Source organism: Carcharhinus amblyrhynchos, chromosome 7 (genome assembly GCF_965287045.1).
Source record: "Carcharhinus amblyrhynchos chromosome 7, sCarAmb.v2.hapA, whole genome shotgun sequence".
Lineage (NCBI taxonomy): Eukaryota > Metazoa > Chordata > Chondrichthyes > Carcharhiniformes > Carcharhinidae > Carcharhinus > Carcharhinus amblyrhynchos.
Window position 1 is genome coordinate 10,016,195 of NC_137330.1, and position 16,609 is coordinate 10,032,803.

The following is a 16,609-nucleotide window of genomic DNA, read 5'->3' on the forward strand; positions in this document are numbered from 1 at the left end:
CAATGACTCAAGCCAGGAAATGAACCCAGGCCCCTGGTGCTATGAGGCAGCAGTGCTAACCACTGTGCCACAATGCTGCCATAAAAGATGCTCCTTAAAACCTACCACTTTGACAAAATTTTTGGCTACCTGTCATAATAACTAGTTATGTGACTTGTTGTCAGATTTTAGTGGCTATATAAATACAAGTTGTTGTAATATTAATACAAAGTTGAATTTAAAGCGGAATTATTGCTTTGTGGGGAGGAAGACAGTCTAGGAGAACTTGGCCTCAATTTCCTCACTCTGCCCTGTATTTTCTGTGTTATTAATCTTAATAAAAAGGTGAACATTACTGTACTAACAATCATTGAGCTATTGAAATTGGAAAAAGTGAAAGAAAAAAAGAATGAGGCACTTGTAAATTATTTTATTCATTCATGGGAGATGGGCATAGCTGGGTAGCATTTATTGCCCATCCCTAGTTGCTCCTGAATTGAATAGTTTGCTCGCCATTTCAAAGGGTAGTTGAGAATCAACCACATTGCTGTGGCTCTGGAGTCACATGTAGGCCAGTAAGGACTCAAGGACTTTAGTGAACCAGGTGGGTTTTTACAACAATCGACGATGGTTTCATGGTCATCAGTAGATTCTTAATTCCAGATTTTTTTTTAATTCAAATTCCGCCATCTGCTATGGTGGGATTCGAATCTGGATCCCCAGGACGTTAACTGAGTTTCTGGATTAATAGTCCAGCGATAATACCATCAAGCCATCGCCTAGTTGTATTATAAATTGGACAGCTAATTGGCTATCATCTGCTTTGCATTATCACCCCAAACCAATTTCCCTCTTTGAGTTTGTGTCTAGGGTCTCAGGGTTACTCTGAGACAAAATATGATCTTGAGGAAATTAGCTAAACAACCTTTGTGTTGCTTGTTAAAGGACAATTATGGAGAACAGGCAGTTTGGAAGCTAATTTATAATTCAAGATAATCAAGTTATCAAGCACAGTAGCAGCAATAAACAAAACTTTATAATGAAAAAAATTCCTGATTTTATTCATTTATGGGATGTGGGCATCGCTGGCTGGGCCATAATTTCTTCCCATTCCCAACTGCCCTCCATTTCAGAAGGCATTTGAGAGTCAACCACATTGTTGTCACATCACATACTGGTGTCACGTGTAGGCCAGACCAGGTAAGAATGGCAGATTTCCTTCCCTAAGGGTCGACAATCGGGTTCAAGATTATTAATTCTAGATTTTTATTGAATTCACATTTCACCATCTGCCATGGATCTGGGTCTCCAGATCATACATTGGGTTTCTGGATTACTAGTCTCGTGATCACAATGCCACTGCCCCTCCAGTATTGACCCACTGAATTTATCCTTAATATAATTAATGGGTTATCTTTGGTTTGCTGCTGGACTTCCTACAGACCTGCTCATGCTGACCCCATCCTAATATTTGGGTTCAGCAAATTAAAACTTTTCAGATTGGAATAAAAGTGAATGACAAAGAGCAGCCTGGACCTGTGGAAAGAAGTGACAACTCTAACTGCAGAGCCCCTCCAAAGCAGGACCAGCTATCATGACTTCACAAGGTCAGCAATGTTAATTGCTTCTGCTGTTTGGTGTGGTTACTAATTTATCAGTGTCTAGATTTTTATAGAAGAAAAGGTTTTTAAAAAATTCGAGGGGGCAGCTAACACCAGGCCACTAATGACCAAATGGAGCAGTGAGTATAAATGAATTAATAAATGAATAGCTTTGATCATTTGGTATTTCAGTCCTAGCTTCCTGCCTCTTACTGATGCCTTTCTTGGGATGTACAATCTACCAAACTCCATTCTTTCCACTTGTATTGCTGCTTGCTGCCCCTGAGGTGGAAATTTCCCATTCTGCCCCCATGGGAATCATGGCAGACTGGAGTGGACTATGCAAAGGTCTACTGACCTCAAACAGGAATTTCTGGCCTTGGGTCAAGTGGGGGGAGGTGGTGGTGAATGAGAATGCATTCCAAACTGCTATAGCATTGGGAGGATTAGGAGCAGGTTGTTGAAGGTGGCAAATAGGTGGATTCATGTATGGCAGCACAAGAATGGCAGTGGTGACATGGACCAATTTGGTTCTTGGGTATGGGAGAAGGAGGCTGCTGAAAAAGCACAGTATAAAGTTTTCTCAGGAACTGGCCAATGGAGGGTAAAACATAGGCCACTGCCTATTCATTTGGTCCTTCTAGAAAATTCCTACCACCTACTGTGAACACATTGCTACAATCAAATGAGTGGACAATTCATCTTGGCTTCCTCCTGAGGTCCCAGCATCACAGCTGCCAGTCTTCAGCTATTTTTTTTTCATTTTACCCGATAATAGAGTGACTGAAGGCACTGAATATTGCAAAAGCTGTGTGCTGCAATAACTTCACTGTGTTGTATTGAACACTTGTGCTCCAGAACTAACCAGTCCCCTATCCAAACTGTTCCAGTATTTCTGCAATACTGGCATCTACCTGTGATAACCTGCATGGGAAATCACTAATTGACCTCCCAGTTGGGCTCCTTGGGGATTGGTAATTAGCCAACCAGATGGAGCTCATATACTGAGCCATGTATAAAGCAAGACCCTGAGAGGGTCCATTAACCTTTTAGTCCCGGCTGGGACCTATTGTGTTCACCACAGTCTTGTGGTTATTGTTTACTTTTATTTTGTGCAATAAAAGCATGGTTCCTTCATAGCCAACTCCTGGAGTTAGTACCCAACAGTACTACCCAACACTCCCCAATACTATCCAACAATGGCAACTATCTGACAATATGCAAAATTGCCCAGGTATGTTCTGTCCACAAAATGCAGGACAAATAAAATCTGGCCAATTACTGTCCCCATAGTTTACTGTTAATCACCAGCAAAGTACTGGAAAATGTCATCAATGGTTCTATAAAGTGGCACTTACACAGTAATAACCTGCTCATTGATGCTCAGTTTGGGCTCTGCCAGGACTGCTCAGTTCTTGACCTCATTACAGCTTGGATCCAAACATGGACAAAATAGCTGAACTGAGAGTAACTATCCTTGACATTAAGGCAGCATGAAAGATCCCTAGCAAAACTGAAGTTAATGGGAATCAGGGGAAACCTCTTCACTAGTGAAAGTCTTACCTAGCGTAATCAAGATGGTTCTGGTTATTGGAGGTTAATCATTTCAATCCTGAGACACTGCTGAAAGAGTCCTTCACAGTAGTGTCCTAGGCTCAATCATCTTCATCAATGACCTTCCCTTCAGCATAAGGTAAGATGTGGGAATGTTTATTGATAATTGCACAATATTCAGTACCATGCACATCTCCTCAGATACTAACACAAAAAACAGAAAATGTTGGAAAATCTCTGCAGCTCTGATAGCATCTATAGACATGATGTAGAGATGCCGGTGTTGGACTGGGGTAAACACAGTAAGAAGTCTCACAACACAAGGTTAGAGTCTAACCAGTTTATTTGATAGTAATAATAGCTTTGATAGCTTGTGAGATTACTATCAAATAAACTGGTTGGACTCTAACCTGGTGTTGTGAGACTTCTTACAGCATCTGTAGAGACAGAATAGAGCTATTTATTTTTACATTTTAGCAGATCACCATGAAGAGTGGGAGGGGCACTTAGTACTCAGAATTCTGTTCTTAATCTCTATGTGTAATAATGTGCCAGTCCATCGTATTTAATTGCACTAATAGTCACTGATGCCTTTGGATTGTTTTCATTTTATTTTCACTGTTCTTGAGTAAAGTACAGAGGCTCACTAATTCTCTCGTCAAATACCTCCCTTTTACCTCGATGTTTGGGATATTTTCTCTTGGTCCCTGTTACGTCCTCTTTATTTCACCTTAGTGTCATGGTTTCTGTCTTTCAAGAGTCAGAAGATTGTGGATTCAAGCCCCAGTCCAGGAATTAAGCACATATGCAGCAGTGGAAAGGTATTCAGAGATATTACCTTTCAGACCATGGCTGGATTTAATGCAATCTGTCTCAAAGGGAACGGTTGTGCTGGATCTGTCAGTTGGGGACAAAAGGTCCCAGAATCCTGGAGGGTGGAAGGTCTAACACCAAATTCTTGGTTGCCAGCAGTGGGATGCCCATTTGGTTCATTAATGAGCCAATTAATACCCATTCTCTCTAAATCCACTGCTATTCAGTGGTGGCTCAGAGATTAAATGGGAGCCAATTGGCTTTTCTGTGCCTTCTGAAGGCGCTATCCAGCAAACATTGCCTGTCAAGGAGGGGGCCCCTCTTTATAAGGCACTCAGTGCCCGATCGAGGGACTCGTCTTTGGGAAGTGGAGGAGCCCTAAAAGTCACCGTCCTGTCCTTGCCTCTGACTCCCTCTCCCACAACCCTCTCCTTGCAATCACCACCCTGCCCTCACTCACCGTTGGCCTGGGGTCTTTCTACAATCCTGGGCCTCTGGTGAGTGCACAGCTGGCAGTTGCCAGTGCTCCTGACTGCTCTTAGGGGTGGGACGTCTGATACCAGAGTCCTGAATCCCCTGCCAGGTCAGTTGGTGGCCACTTACCCCATGGAGCTGGTGGGATTCCCTGCCAGCTGACTGACCACTGGGGGTGATGCCTGTCAGGCTGACTATATCCAGCTGCATATTTTAAACCTAGTCTATCTGCTGTTCCAATAATTCAAGTGAATGCAGCTGATCCAATGGGATTAATCAAAGAAGAGAAGGAACTTCCCCAGCACCCTGGCCAACAGTTTTCCCTCAGAAACAGATTTATAAACAGATTTTAAACAGATTTATCTTGGCCTTCATTTTATTTATTATTTGTGGAACTTTATTGCACATAAGTTGGCTGCGGTATTTGTCTCCATAACATTTCACTGTATGGAAACACTTTGAGATGGATGACCTGAGACTAGATGGGGGAGTATATGTAAACATGTTCCTTCTATTTTTATTTCAAATCCTTTCTTGGATGAGTGTAATAGAGATCTCTCCCACCTACTTACTACCTAACTACTTACGTTAGAATAATCAAGTTAAAATATTCAAATTAAGACAAACATTGAAAGATTGGACAGGAAACTTTGTGAAGAGCATGTTCATTTTGTGTAATAACTTTGCTAACAGTAAAATCTAGCTTTCTATTTGTAAATCATTTAATTCTGTAATTCACATTTAGTAACATATAACACGTGAATGTGGGTGGCTCTTGTCATTTTGGAGGACACCTTTAATTCCAAAAGGGTATAGACTGACGTATAATCATAATTCATTTGCACAGTGATTGTATAACTTTATTTGAAATTGACTGACCACCTCACATCACAATATTATGGTACCAGAGAAGATTCAAATTCAGTGGCTGGGATTCTCTCAGAAAAATTCGAAGTCTCCAACTTGTGGGAAAATGGGAGCAATTCCTATTTTTTTTTTGAAACATGATTTCCAGAATGAATCTTTGACACTCTGTACATCGCGGAATGTCTTAGCAGGGTTTCCTCTGAAAATCTGTGGGTGGGGCCTATTCCCACCTGAGAGGCTGGCAGCATAGCACTGAGCGGGCCACTGCGTGCGCGCCAATCTATTAGTGAGGAAATCGACGTATGCGCAGTGGCCTGCACTGCAGGCCTCGAGATTGCTGGCCAGCCCTGCAACGCCCCCACACCCCCCCCCAATCACTAGCTTTCCGACTCTCCCAAACCCTGATCACTGGACTTCCGGACCTTCCCAGGTCAGCCCTGACATCCCCTCCCCAATACCTTATCAGGCCAGCCCCAATCTCCTGATCCCCTCCCAAACTCACCCCGGAAGCCCAACCCTTCTGGCACGTCTTTCCTCCTTTTGCCTGCAATCCCAAGTGCAGGGTGGCAGCAGATTCCCCCCACCCCTGCCAATCACCCTCAATAGGCCCTGCCCACTCTAGCCTGACAGTGCCAAGGTGTCCCTTGGGCAGTGCCAGGCACTGCCCAAGGGACACCTTGGCACTGTCAGGCTAGAGAGGGTGGGGCCTATTGGCAGGGGTGGGGGGAATCTGCTGCCACCCTGCACTTGGGATTGCAGGCTGGCACTGCCAGGCTAGTGAGCCCAGAGACTTCAGTTTAGCCCAAAACTCCTCTTGCTCTCTAACTCACTTTTCTCCTTTAAGAAAATAATATTTAGTTCATTTAAGATAGGGATGAGGAGGATTTCTTCTCTGAGGGTTGTGAGTTGTTGGAATGCTCTTCCTCATAAGGCAATGGAAACAAAGCCTTTGAATATTTTTGAGGTAGATGGATTCTTAATTAGGCAGGAAACTGGGGTTGGGATAACAATTAGATCAGCCATGATTCTATTGAGTGGAGGAGCAGATTCGTAAAGCTAAGTGGTGTCCTCCTGCTTCTTGTTCATCTGTACTCCTTCAAACCTATTTCCTTGACTAAGCTTTTGGTTTTCTACACTAATACTTTCTCATGTGGCTCAGGTGTCATATTTTGCTTTATATTGCCTATGTGAAATGTCTTGGGATGGCTGATTACATTAAAAGTGCTAAATGGCTTATTACACAAAATACAAAGAGAAAAAGTAATGTCCTTGATTTAAATACAGATATCTCACAGTACAATTTCAGTTCACATGAGTATTGTGTATTTATCTAAAGAGTGGAAAAGAGGATAATTTCAAAACACACACATTGGGTGGGATTTTCCACAACCCTGCTGCATTTTCTGCAGAGGCGACCCGCCGTTGGAAATTCCAGCCATTAACTGTTTCTGCATTTATTTAGTTTACACCATAGTAATATCTACCCAATTAGTTGAACTATTCATTCAGGGAAGCATTAATTAATTGGACCGAAAGGAATAATGTGCATTTATTAAGTCTTTTTCACAACTTCAGGGTATCCCAAAGCACATTGGTTCTTTTGGGATGTGGGTGGGATCTTCTGCACAAGTAATGTGCCCATGTTTCATGGTGGTGAAGGCAGCCCGCCATTAGCTGGTGGCAGGATCTTCTGGCTCCGCCATCGTCAAAGGGCTTTCTCGTTGAATACACCCCTCACTGCAATGAAATCTGTGGCGGGGGTGCGCCATCAGTGAGACTGGAAGATCTTGCCAGAAAGTTATGGCCACAGTTACTGAATATGCACTGGTAAACCTACACACAGTAAGGCCCCACAAATAGCAGGAGAGATAAATAATGAAATCATCTGTTTTAAAGTTTTAGTTGAATGATAAATGTTGACTTGGACTCTAGAGATTCTGCTTTGAAAAAGAGCTTGGAATCTTTTATGCCTACCTAACAAGAGTAAGTGGGGCTTGAGTTTAATGCCTCATTTGAAAGATGCACCATTATTTCAGTACTGAGGAATTGGCTGAGAATGTGTGTACAGTTTTTTGGAGTGAGGTTTGAATCCATGATCTCCCAACTGAGAGTCAAGTGTGCTTCCCACTGAGCCAAAGGTTCATCTTCACCAAAGATTGACTTAATTTTTATTTGTGTGAAGAGTATATTATATAATTGTTTAATCCTTCATCGCAACAGTTGAAATCAAAGTGCCTTTCTCAACATGTAGATTACTGATTATTGAATAACTCGAAGCTTTGTTATTGCATAACTTGAAACTATGTTATTACATGAAGCAATTTTTAATTCCTGCAATGTCATTTTTCTTCTACCCATTCAAGATTCAAGATAAACTTGTCACCCATCATCAATCATTGAATAGCTCAGTCTAGAATGCACTGTCATCCTGCACCAAAACAGCTCAGTAGCAGGCACTGTGCTTGTTCAATGATTGATCATGTTCTAATAAGGTCATTTTTGTACATCTACATTTGACTCCTGTGCAGGGGCTATGTTTGAGATTTCCATTTCCTGTGAGGTGCGTGTGCAAGAAGGGGCAAGGTGGCATTCTGCCGCTGTCACCTTGCATCCTCCGACCCCTGCCTGTCACCATGCTATTTGCTTTTTAAAATTATATTTACTTTTTATTACTACCATTGTCTAATACTTAACAATTTTTGTTGGAGAAAACTGATGGCAAAGGGTAAAGCTTACAAAAAAGGAGAGAATTTGTAAGCAAGCTCACCGTGTGCATCACAACCATTCCACAAAGGCGATGCTGATGAACCACGTCAAAACAAATAAGCTATGAGGAAAGATTAAAGAGACTTACACTTCACACTCTAGAAAGAAAAGGTTAAAGTGAATGCCTCACTAAAATATATAAAATATAAATGACAATAGATAAGGTAACCATATTATTACTGCGATGCATGCCAAGGAGGAAGAATTAGAGGACATAAAAATAAGTTAAGTAAAACAAATCATAGAATCACTACAGTGCAGAAGGAGGCCATCTGGCCCATCAAGTCTGCACCATCTACAATCCCACCCTGGCCTTATCCCCATCACCCCACATATTTGTCCTGCTAGTCCTCCTGACACTAAGGGGCAATTTAACATGGCCAATCAGCCATGATTGAGACTTTCGCTTCACATTCTCACAAGAAAAGGTTAAAGTGAATGCCTCACTAAAATATATAAAATATAAATGACAATAGATAAATTAACCAGATTATTACTGCGATGCATACCTTGAAGGAAGAATTAGAGGACATAAAAATAAGTTAAGTAAAAACAAATCATAGAATCACTACAGTGCAGAAGAAGGCCATTTAGCCCACCCTGGCCGTATCCCCATAACCCCACACATTTACCCTGCTAGTCCTCCTGACACCAAGGGGCAATTTAACATCTTTGGAGTGTGGGAGGAAACCGAAAAGCTCAGAGAAACCAACGGGGACAATGTGCACAATCCATACAGTCATTCGAAGCTAGAATTGAACACAGGTTCCTGGGGCCATGAGGCTGCAGTGCTAACCACTGTGCCATCATGCCATCCTGATCTAAAGAAAACATGAGTTACGATCACATTTGTTTGAATGATAAATGGGACAGTGTATTGAACAGGTTAATACATACTGCAGGCTAAAAAATTAGGGTTTCAAAGTAAAATTAGGAGGAGAGAATTAATGTAGTAGAGGAATGAAAGGAAAAACTATTTTGTTTAGTTTTACCTTGGTAGTCATTGTAAACTAGCTAACTGAAAATCAAGTCCTCGGCCTAACTTAGTACAAATGTTGTGCATTATCTTTGCCTTCAATATAGCAGGCTTAAGGGGAAAGCCAATCATATTAAAACAAAACCATTTAGGTAACCAAGTACAAGGAGTTTGGCATGAACAGGATTTGGAATGGTTTGATGCTGTTGTTTAGCTTCCAAGTACCTTGAATATAATTATTTTGAAAAGTCAGTGGAAATCTCTGCTGTGCAGAACTTGCATTATCAGGGAGGGGACTGGGAGGCTGAATGTTTCCTTACCCTTGTCCTCGGATTTAGTGAACACTCACTATGCTTAAATGCATGAAGTTTAGCCAACCTTCTGCTTTTAGAAGCTTGGATTCCCCTTGCTATCTGCCAACCCAAACATGAAAGTAATCCAGTTAAAGAGCTGCCAATAAAAAAAAAATCTCATCGTCATTTGGTACTACAGAACTTGAGTATTGAGAAAAGATATTTTGTTGAAGCTTCCATCTATCTCGAATCAGAATTATTACAAGAATATCAATGTCACGGAAATAACTTTCTCCTATGTGACAAGAGGGTGCTGATTGGTTAGCAATGGACTCCAATTGGATTAGGAATTGCCATGGAGAATGCACCAATTGATGGTGACAAACAGTTAACTGCCAGGTACTGTTTGAAATTTAAACCAGGCAGCTTGACTCTGGTCAAGGCATTGCCCTGTGGAATGAACCAGCAAATGGCTATCATTCACTTTGTTTAGCTGAAACAGGTGCACTATGTATACCTGTTCTTTCTGTCTGCAAAGAACAGGGCCTTGTGTCTTAATATATGTAGCTTGCACGATATACTATGAGCCTGACTGACAAGCTGAGGTTTGGTTGTCAGCATACTTTTTAAGCACACTAAAGATTATTTAGCAAATATTGTCCAATCAACACAATTTTTTCCAGCCCACTGCTGAAAAATTCCACTCCATGTCATTTTTCAGCAACATTCTTTATTAGTGGTCCCATAAAATGGAAGCATTGTTGGCTGTTTTCTCTGCCTTCCTTGATGTGATGACTACCCAAGTTATATTGTGAGTGCCTGTCAACAACATGTATCTGACTATGGGTGCAGTAGTATGTAGAACAGGTCATTGTCAATCCTAATATTACAGCATAGAAATTAAGTAAAAGAAGCCTTGGTAGAATTTCTGTGGACTGAGCTGAGGAATAATTTGCCCTCTTTGCTATGGTCTTTTCGCGTGCAAATTCCATCATCACCCAACCCCTAGCCTCCGGTTGAAACGTACAATCAGTTATTGTACAGCTCAGCTAAAAATTCACCACATCTGTGATATCCATTCTATAATATCAGAAGAGATACCCTTAAGATGACTTGTGTTTTAGATATGAAGTTGCGAGTTAAATGTATCTTGCAATTCCCAGCCTGAAATTATGTGCTTCATGCATCTGCGCAGCCTCACCAAGCTTAATTAGTTTAAAAATTAAAGCTCTTCCATTCACATTTGTCATTAGTCTGTGAAATTTTCTTCTCCAGGAAGCAGTGCGGATAGGGTGTTATTGAATATATTCAATGCCGAATTAGACAGATTGATCAACAAGGGAGTTAAGGGTTTTTGGTAAGACAGGAAAATGCTGTCAGATTACCTGTGATCTTATTGAGTGATGGAGCAGGTTAGAGGGCCCAAATGGCATATTTTTACTCCTGACTCTTGTGTTGTGTAATAATAGGTTTCGATTGGAGGCATAATTTGAAGCAATTTCCTCTCCTTTACTGATTTCTTTGAATCCTGATTTTTCTTAGTAAATTCAAACAAGAAAGTCATTTCTAATCAATGAAAAATTAGATTATTTTCCTTCTATAAGAGATTCTACTTTATTCAACTATTTTTGCCAATGTTTTGGTCGTCAAATTTTTCAACTGTTGCCATTTTCTTCTTGAATCAGTGGTGATTTATATCTTGAACTCCTACGACAAAGTTCAACTCTTCTGTGTGTAACTTTTAATGCATTGATTAATGCAGTCTGCCTGCTTCAAAAGTCTAAAAATTGACACTAAAAATTCTTCAGCTGTATTTAAATGAAGAAGAGAGAGAACACCCAATGTTCTGACTAAAATGTATCATCAACCAGCATCTCTGGAAGTAGATAAATTTACTGTTCACTTTTGAGTACAAAATAGCTGACACATTCATCTACGTAGCAACAGTTATTGTATTTCAAAGTAATACTTTGTAATGGTCTAACTTATGGGGTCAAGGTAGATGGTGATAGTTGAAGTTGTTTTTTGATAATCAAATCAAAATGAGCAATAATGAACTGGCAGCTCACTCTACGACCAGCACAAAAATTAGATGACATATGAAACAGTTGATGATTCAGTATTGCCCACTTTGTGCTACAATTGAAGATCAATTTCTTCTGCGTTGAGAAAAGATGCAGTTTAAGATACATACAAACTGAATTTCTAATTAGTATGTCCTAAATGTACTTACAGGTAGTCCTGCTATTCCATCCAATCCTGGGAGACCAGCCCTTCCAGGTTCTCCCTAAAATAGAAAGAAGCACAAGGATTTTTTAAAAAATGACTGGACTTTTAACAATATAACTTAGACCATCTGCTACTTTGGATTATATCCTTTTCCCTCACACCCAAGTGGCACAGTTGCAAAGTGGTTAGCACTGCCGCTTCACAGCACCATGGACCTGGGTTCAATTCTAGCCTTCAGTGACTGTTAGAAGATTGCACATTCTGCGTCTGCATGGGTTTCCTCCGGGTGCTCTGGCTTCCTCCCACAGTCCAAAGATATGCAGGTTAGGTGGATTGACCATGAGATAGTTGATGTATTGGTTGTAATTTTCCAAAACTCCCCAGAATCAGGGAAGGTTCCATTAAATTGAAAGCTAACAAATGTAACTCCTTTGTTTAGTAAGAGAGGGGGACATAAAGGAGGACACTGTAGGTCAGTTAGCCTAATATCTGTCAGAAGGAAAATGTTAGAAGCCATTATTAAAGATGTCAGAACACTTTGAAAACTTAAAGGCAATCAGACAAAGTCTACATGGTTCTGTGAAAGAGAAATCACATTTAATCAATTTGTTGAAGTTCTTTGAAGGAGTTACATGTGCTCTGGATGAAGGGGAACTGGTAGATGTATTGTACTTAGATTTCCAGAAAGCATTTGATACGGCACCACATCAAAGATTGTTGCACAAAATAAAAGCTCAGGATGCAGGGAATAACATTGTAGCATGGATTGAAGATTGGCTAGCTAACAGAAAACAGAGAATTGACATAAATGAGTCTTTTCCTAATTGGCAAGATGTGGTTAGCACTGCTGCCTCACTGCACCAGAGACCCAGGTTCAATTCCCAGCTTGGATCACTTGCTATGTGGAGTTTGCACATTCTCCCCATGTCTGTGCAGGCTTCCTCCAGGCGCTCTAGTTTCCTTCCACAGTCCAAAGATGTGCAGGTTATGTCCATTGATCATGCTACATTTGCCCTTTGTTTCAGAGGATGAGCAGGCTGGGTAGGATCGTTGTCGGTAAAGACTCAATGCACTGAATGGCCTCCTTCTGAATGGCCTCCTTCTATGAATCTATGGTTAATTAGTGTTGGGGTCTCAACTTTTTATACAAATGCTTTGTACAGCAAGTAATTAGGAAAGGTAACAGAATGCTATTGTTTATTGTTGGGGAAATTGATTACAAGAGTAGGGAGCTTATGCTTCAGTTGTGCATGGTACTGGTGAGACTGCGTCTGGAGTGTTGTGTACAGAATTGGTCTCCTTATTTAGGAAAAGATGTAAATGCATTTTAAACAGTTCAGGGAAGGTTTACGGGATTAATACCAGCATGGGGTGGGCTGACTTATGAGGAAAGGTTAGAGAGGTTGAATGTGTTTCTATTCAAGTTTAGAAGAATAAGAGGTGACTTGATCAAAACTTTTAAGTCCTGAGTAGTATTGACAGAATGGATGTGAAGCAAATGTTGTCGGAGAATCTAGAATTAGGGTCACTGTTTAAAAATAATGGGTTCCTCATTTAAGATAGAGATGATAGTTTTTTTTCTCTCAGAGGGCAATGAGTTGCTGGAACTCCCTTCCTGAAAAGGCAATGGAAGCAGAGTCTTTGAATATTTTGAAGGCAGAATGGGATAGATTTTTGATTAACAATGAGGTGAAAGCTTATTGTTAGGCAGGAATGAGGGAATGAAGTTACAATAAGATCAGCCATGATTGTATTGAAAGACAAGCAGGCTCAAGGGGCTGAGTGGCTTACTCCTGCTTCTAATTCATGGTGGCAATTCTCCTAAAAAAATTCTAATTGTTGAATTCACGTAAGAAATGGAGTAAATCCCACTGTTTTTTTCAGCATGAGTTTCAAAATGAATCTCCCACACTCTGTACACTGCAGAGAGCCCTGACATGAATCACACTGAAAATCAGTGGAGGGGGGCCTATTCCCACTGAAGAGACCGGCACATAGTTCTGAGCGGCCCACTGCACATGCGCTGATCTGTCAGTGCTGAGATTGGTTTATGCACAGCAGCCCCGCCATGCCGGCCTCCCGATCGCTGACCAGCCTCCATGATCCTGCATCGTTGCCACTCTAACCCCCTCATAACCCAGTCGCTGGTCTTTCGGACATATCTGAGCCAGGCCCAATCCCCACTCTTCCCAACCCTCCCCCTCAGACTGGGAGTCCTGACCCCACCAAGTCCTGCCCCCCACCCCCTGGCAGGCCTAACTACGATCACCCCCAATCCTGATGGCCAGCACTGGTCGCTAGCTTCCCTCCCTCTGTCACTGATCCCAGTGCAGAGTGACAGCAGGGCCCCTCACCCCCACCAATCTCTCCAGCGGCTTTGCCCTCTATAGGCCCCACACTCATAAGGGCCAGGCCCCTTGAACACTGCTCTTGGGTAAGCCTGGTGCCTGGGCTGGTACTGCCAGTCTGGCAATGCCCAGAGGGCACCCCCCTTCAACCCCGATCTCCTGGAGGACCTCAATGGCCCTACTTCACTCCAGCAGGGTCGGGCCCCAGCTCCCCACGAATGGGAAGCTATACTTAACTCTGCTGGAGTGAACCACTCTTGGCAGGGATTGGGGGGTGGCGGAGGTGGTGGTGGTGGTGGTGGTGGTGGTGCAGGCAGGAGGAGGAGGAGGCTAGCAGACCCTAAGTCTTCAATCCCAGGCCTGCTCATAAGAGGGGAATTATATCATAATGGGAATTAACAGAATTTATGCAGCCCTACCCCCATTTCTGGCATGGAGCTGACGGCACAGGAAATCCAGTGCTTGGACACTTGCGAAGGCCATGGTGCACAGTGGGAAACCCACATAATGGCCTCCACTTCAGTCTCCAGGCCACTGCATTACTTTTGCTGGGAGAATTGTCCCTCCTTATGTTTGTATGAAACTATCAAACATATGTGACATGTGGCAGATGACACTGAAAGCAAAAATGTGCAGTGACTAATTTTGTCAGGAAGAACTGGGACAGGCAAATTAAATTAAAAGACACAATCTTAAAGAGGGCAAAGGAGCAGAGGGATCTGGGGAATATATATATATAAATCATTGAAGGTGACATGGCAGGTTGAAAGTGTGGTTAAACAAATTGCATGGATACTGGGCTTTATAAAATAGAGGACTAGAGTACAAAAACAAGAAAGATATGATAAACATTCATAAAATCTGGTTCAGCCTCAACTGGAGTATTAAGTCCAATTCTGGAAACCACACTTTGAGAATGTTATGTAAGCATGAGACAGCATCCAGAAAAGTTTCACAAGAATGATTACAGAGATGATGAACTTCAGTTAATAGACAGATTGGAGATACTACATAACTGTTCTTCTTCAGGAAGAGATGGTCCTTCTTTTTGAATAGAGGAATTCAACATGATGAATCAGTGGAAGAACTGAGAACCAAAGGATACCAATTCAAAGTGTTTGGCTAAAGATACAAACATTTTTGCTGAAAAAAGACATGTTGCTGAAGTTTCAAAATAACGAAATTTAAAAACTAATCAGTCGCACTTGTAAGATGGCTTATATATGCTAACTAGATATGACACACATTCACAGACAGGGGTTTTTTTCTGCAAACAAAAGTAATTTATTCAAGCCTTATGCATTTTTTGTATTACCTGGAAGCATGGGGACCTTTAGTTTTCCATTACTTTCTCCATAGCAACACCTCAGCCAATCAGGATTGACTTGCCAATCAATCAGCACCTTTACCTGTGGTATAAATTTTTGAAGTATTTTTAAGGTTTTCTATTTAATAGTGTCACAAGTAGGCTTACAGTTACACTGCAATGAAGTTACTGTGAAAATCCCTTAGTCGCCTGTTTGGGTACAGAGGGAGAATTTAGTACGGCCAATGCACTAATCAGCATGTCTCTTGGACTGTGGGAAGAACCCGGAGCACCCAGAGGAAAGCCACGTAGACACGGGGAGAATGTGCAGATTCCACACAGACAGTGACCCGAGCCGGGAATCGAACCTGGGTCCCTGCACTGTGAGGCAGCAGAGCTAACCACTGTGCCACCATGTTGGCATTCTTGCATTTGTCCTGATGAGTGTAAGTCGAAAAGCTTTGCCAACATGTCTTCTTTTCAGCAACATTCAATTATAGTACAGGGATAGAAAACAATTACAAACTTCACAGACCTTTGCACCAGGAATTCCAGGTGAGCCATTTTTTCCACTTTCACCTTGACGTCCCTATGATGTAAAAAAAAGTTATTGCAATTATTTTATTATGTATACTTAAGGGCTGGAATTCTCCGGCTGTTCACTCCAATGGGATTCTTCGGTCCCACTGGCAATGCACCCCTGCATGGGGGTTTCCCACTGGAGTGGGGTGACATCATTGGGAATTCCCATTGACAGCTGAGAGACCAGAGAATCCCACTGCTAGCAAATGATGCACCACCTCCCACCGGCAGGAAACATGCGGCTGGGAGACCGGAGAATCTCACCCAGTGTTTATAAATTTCAACATCAAATATTAGTTCATTTAAACTTACAGGAGGTCCACGTAATCCAGGGTAACCATGAGAACCTTCATCACCTTTTATACCCTTGTGCAAAAAAATGAATTAAACTTAGTTTTTAAATATTTGATTTTATATAAAATAATAGATTGAGAATTTTTTACTTGTAAAATTTTGAATGATTTCACATCTACCTTTTTACCCTCAAAGCCACGTAGGCCTGGTTCCCCTTTGAAACCTTTAGTACCCTGAAATTCAAATAAAATGTGTAGTAATTAAAAATCACATACCAAAATTAGTCCTCGACAGTAAAAATTATAAGATCATTCAGCAGGATTTGTCCCTTTGTATAGCATCATTAAATAGGCTTCTTTAGGTTGGCTGTGCATGTATTTATTTGACCAAAGCTTCTAATAGAGAAAAACTTTACTTTGGCTGGGGGTTTAAGATTAGTGGACGTAGTCTCGAGGTTGGAGCTGGATCTCTCCAGAGTGAAATTCGGAAATACTTCTACACACAAATGGTTTTTACCATATACAAGG

General features: G+C 41.6%; 1 protein-coding gene across 1 annotated transcript in view; it reads right to left on the reverse strand.

The window, feature by feature from the left end:
* The window catches only part of LOC145345346 (uncharacterized), a 197,781-nt gene that overhangs the window by 84,703 nt on the left and 96,469 nt on the right, over positions 1 to 16,609 (reverse strand). Inside the window, exons 12-15 of the mRNA XM_080193161.1 lie at positions 16,262 to 16,315; positions 16,101 to 16,154; positions 15,742 to 15,795; positions 11,557 to 11,610 (exon numbers count right to left, since the gene is read on the reverse strand). Coding sequence (XP_080049287.1) covers positions 11,557 to 11,610; positions 15,742 to 15,795; positions 16,101 to 16,154; positions 16,262 to 16,315 — 216 coding nt within the window. The remainder of the gene's footprint in view (positions 1 to 11,556; positions 11,611 to 15,741; positions 15,796 to 16,100; positions 16,155 to 16,261; positions 16,316 to 16,609) is intronic.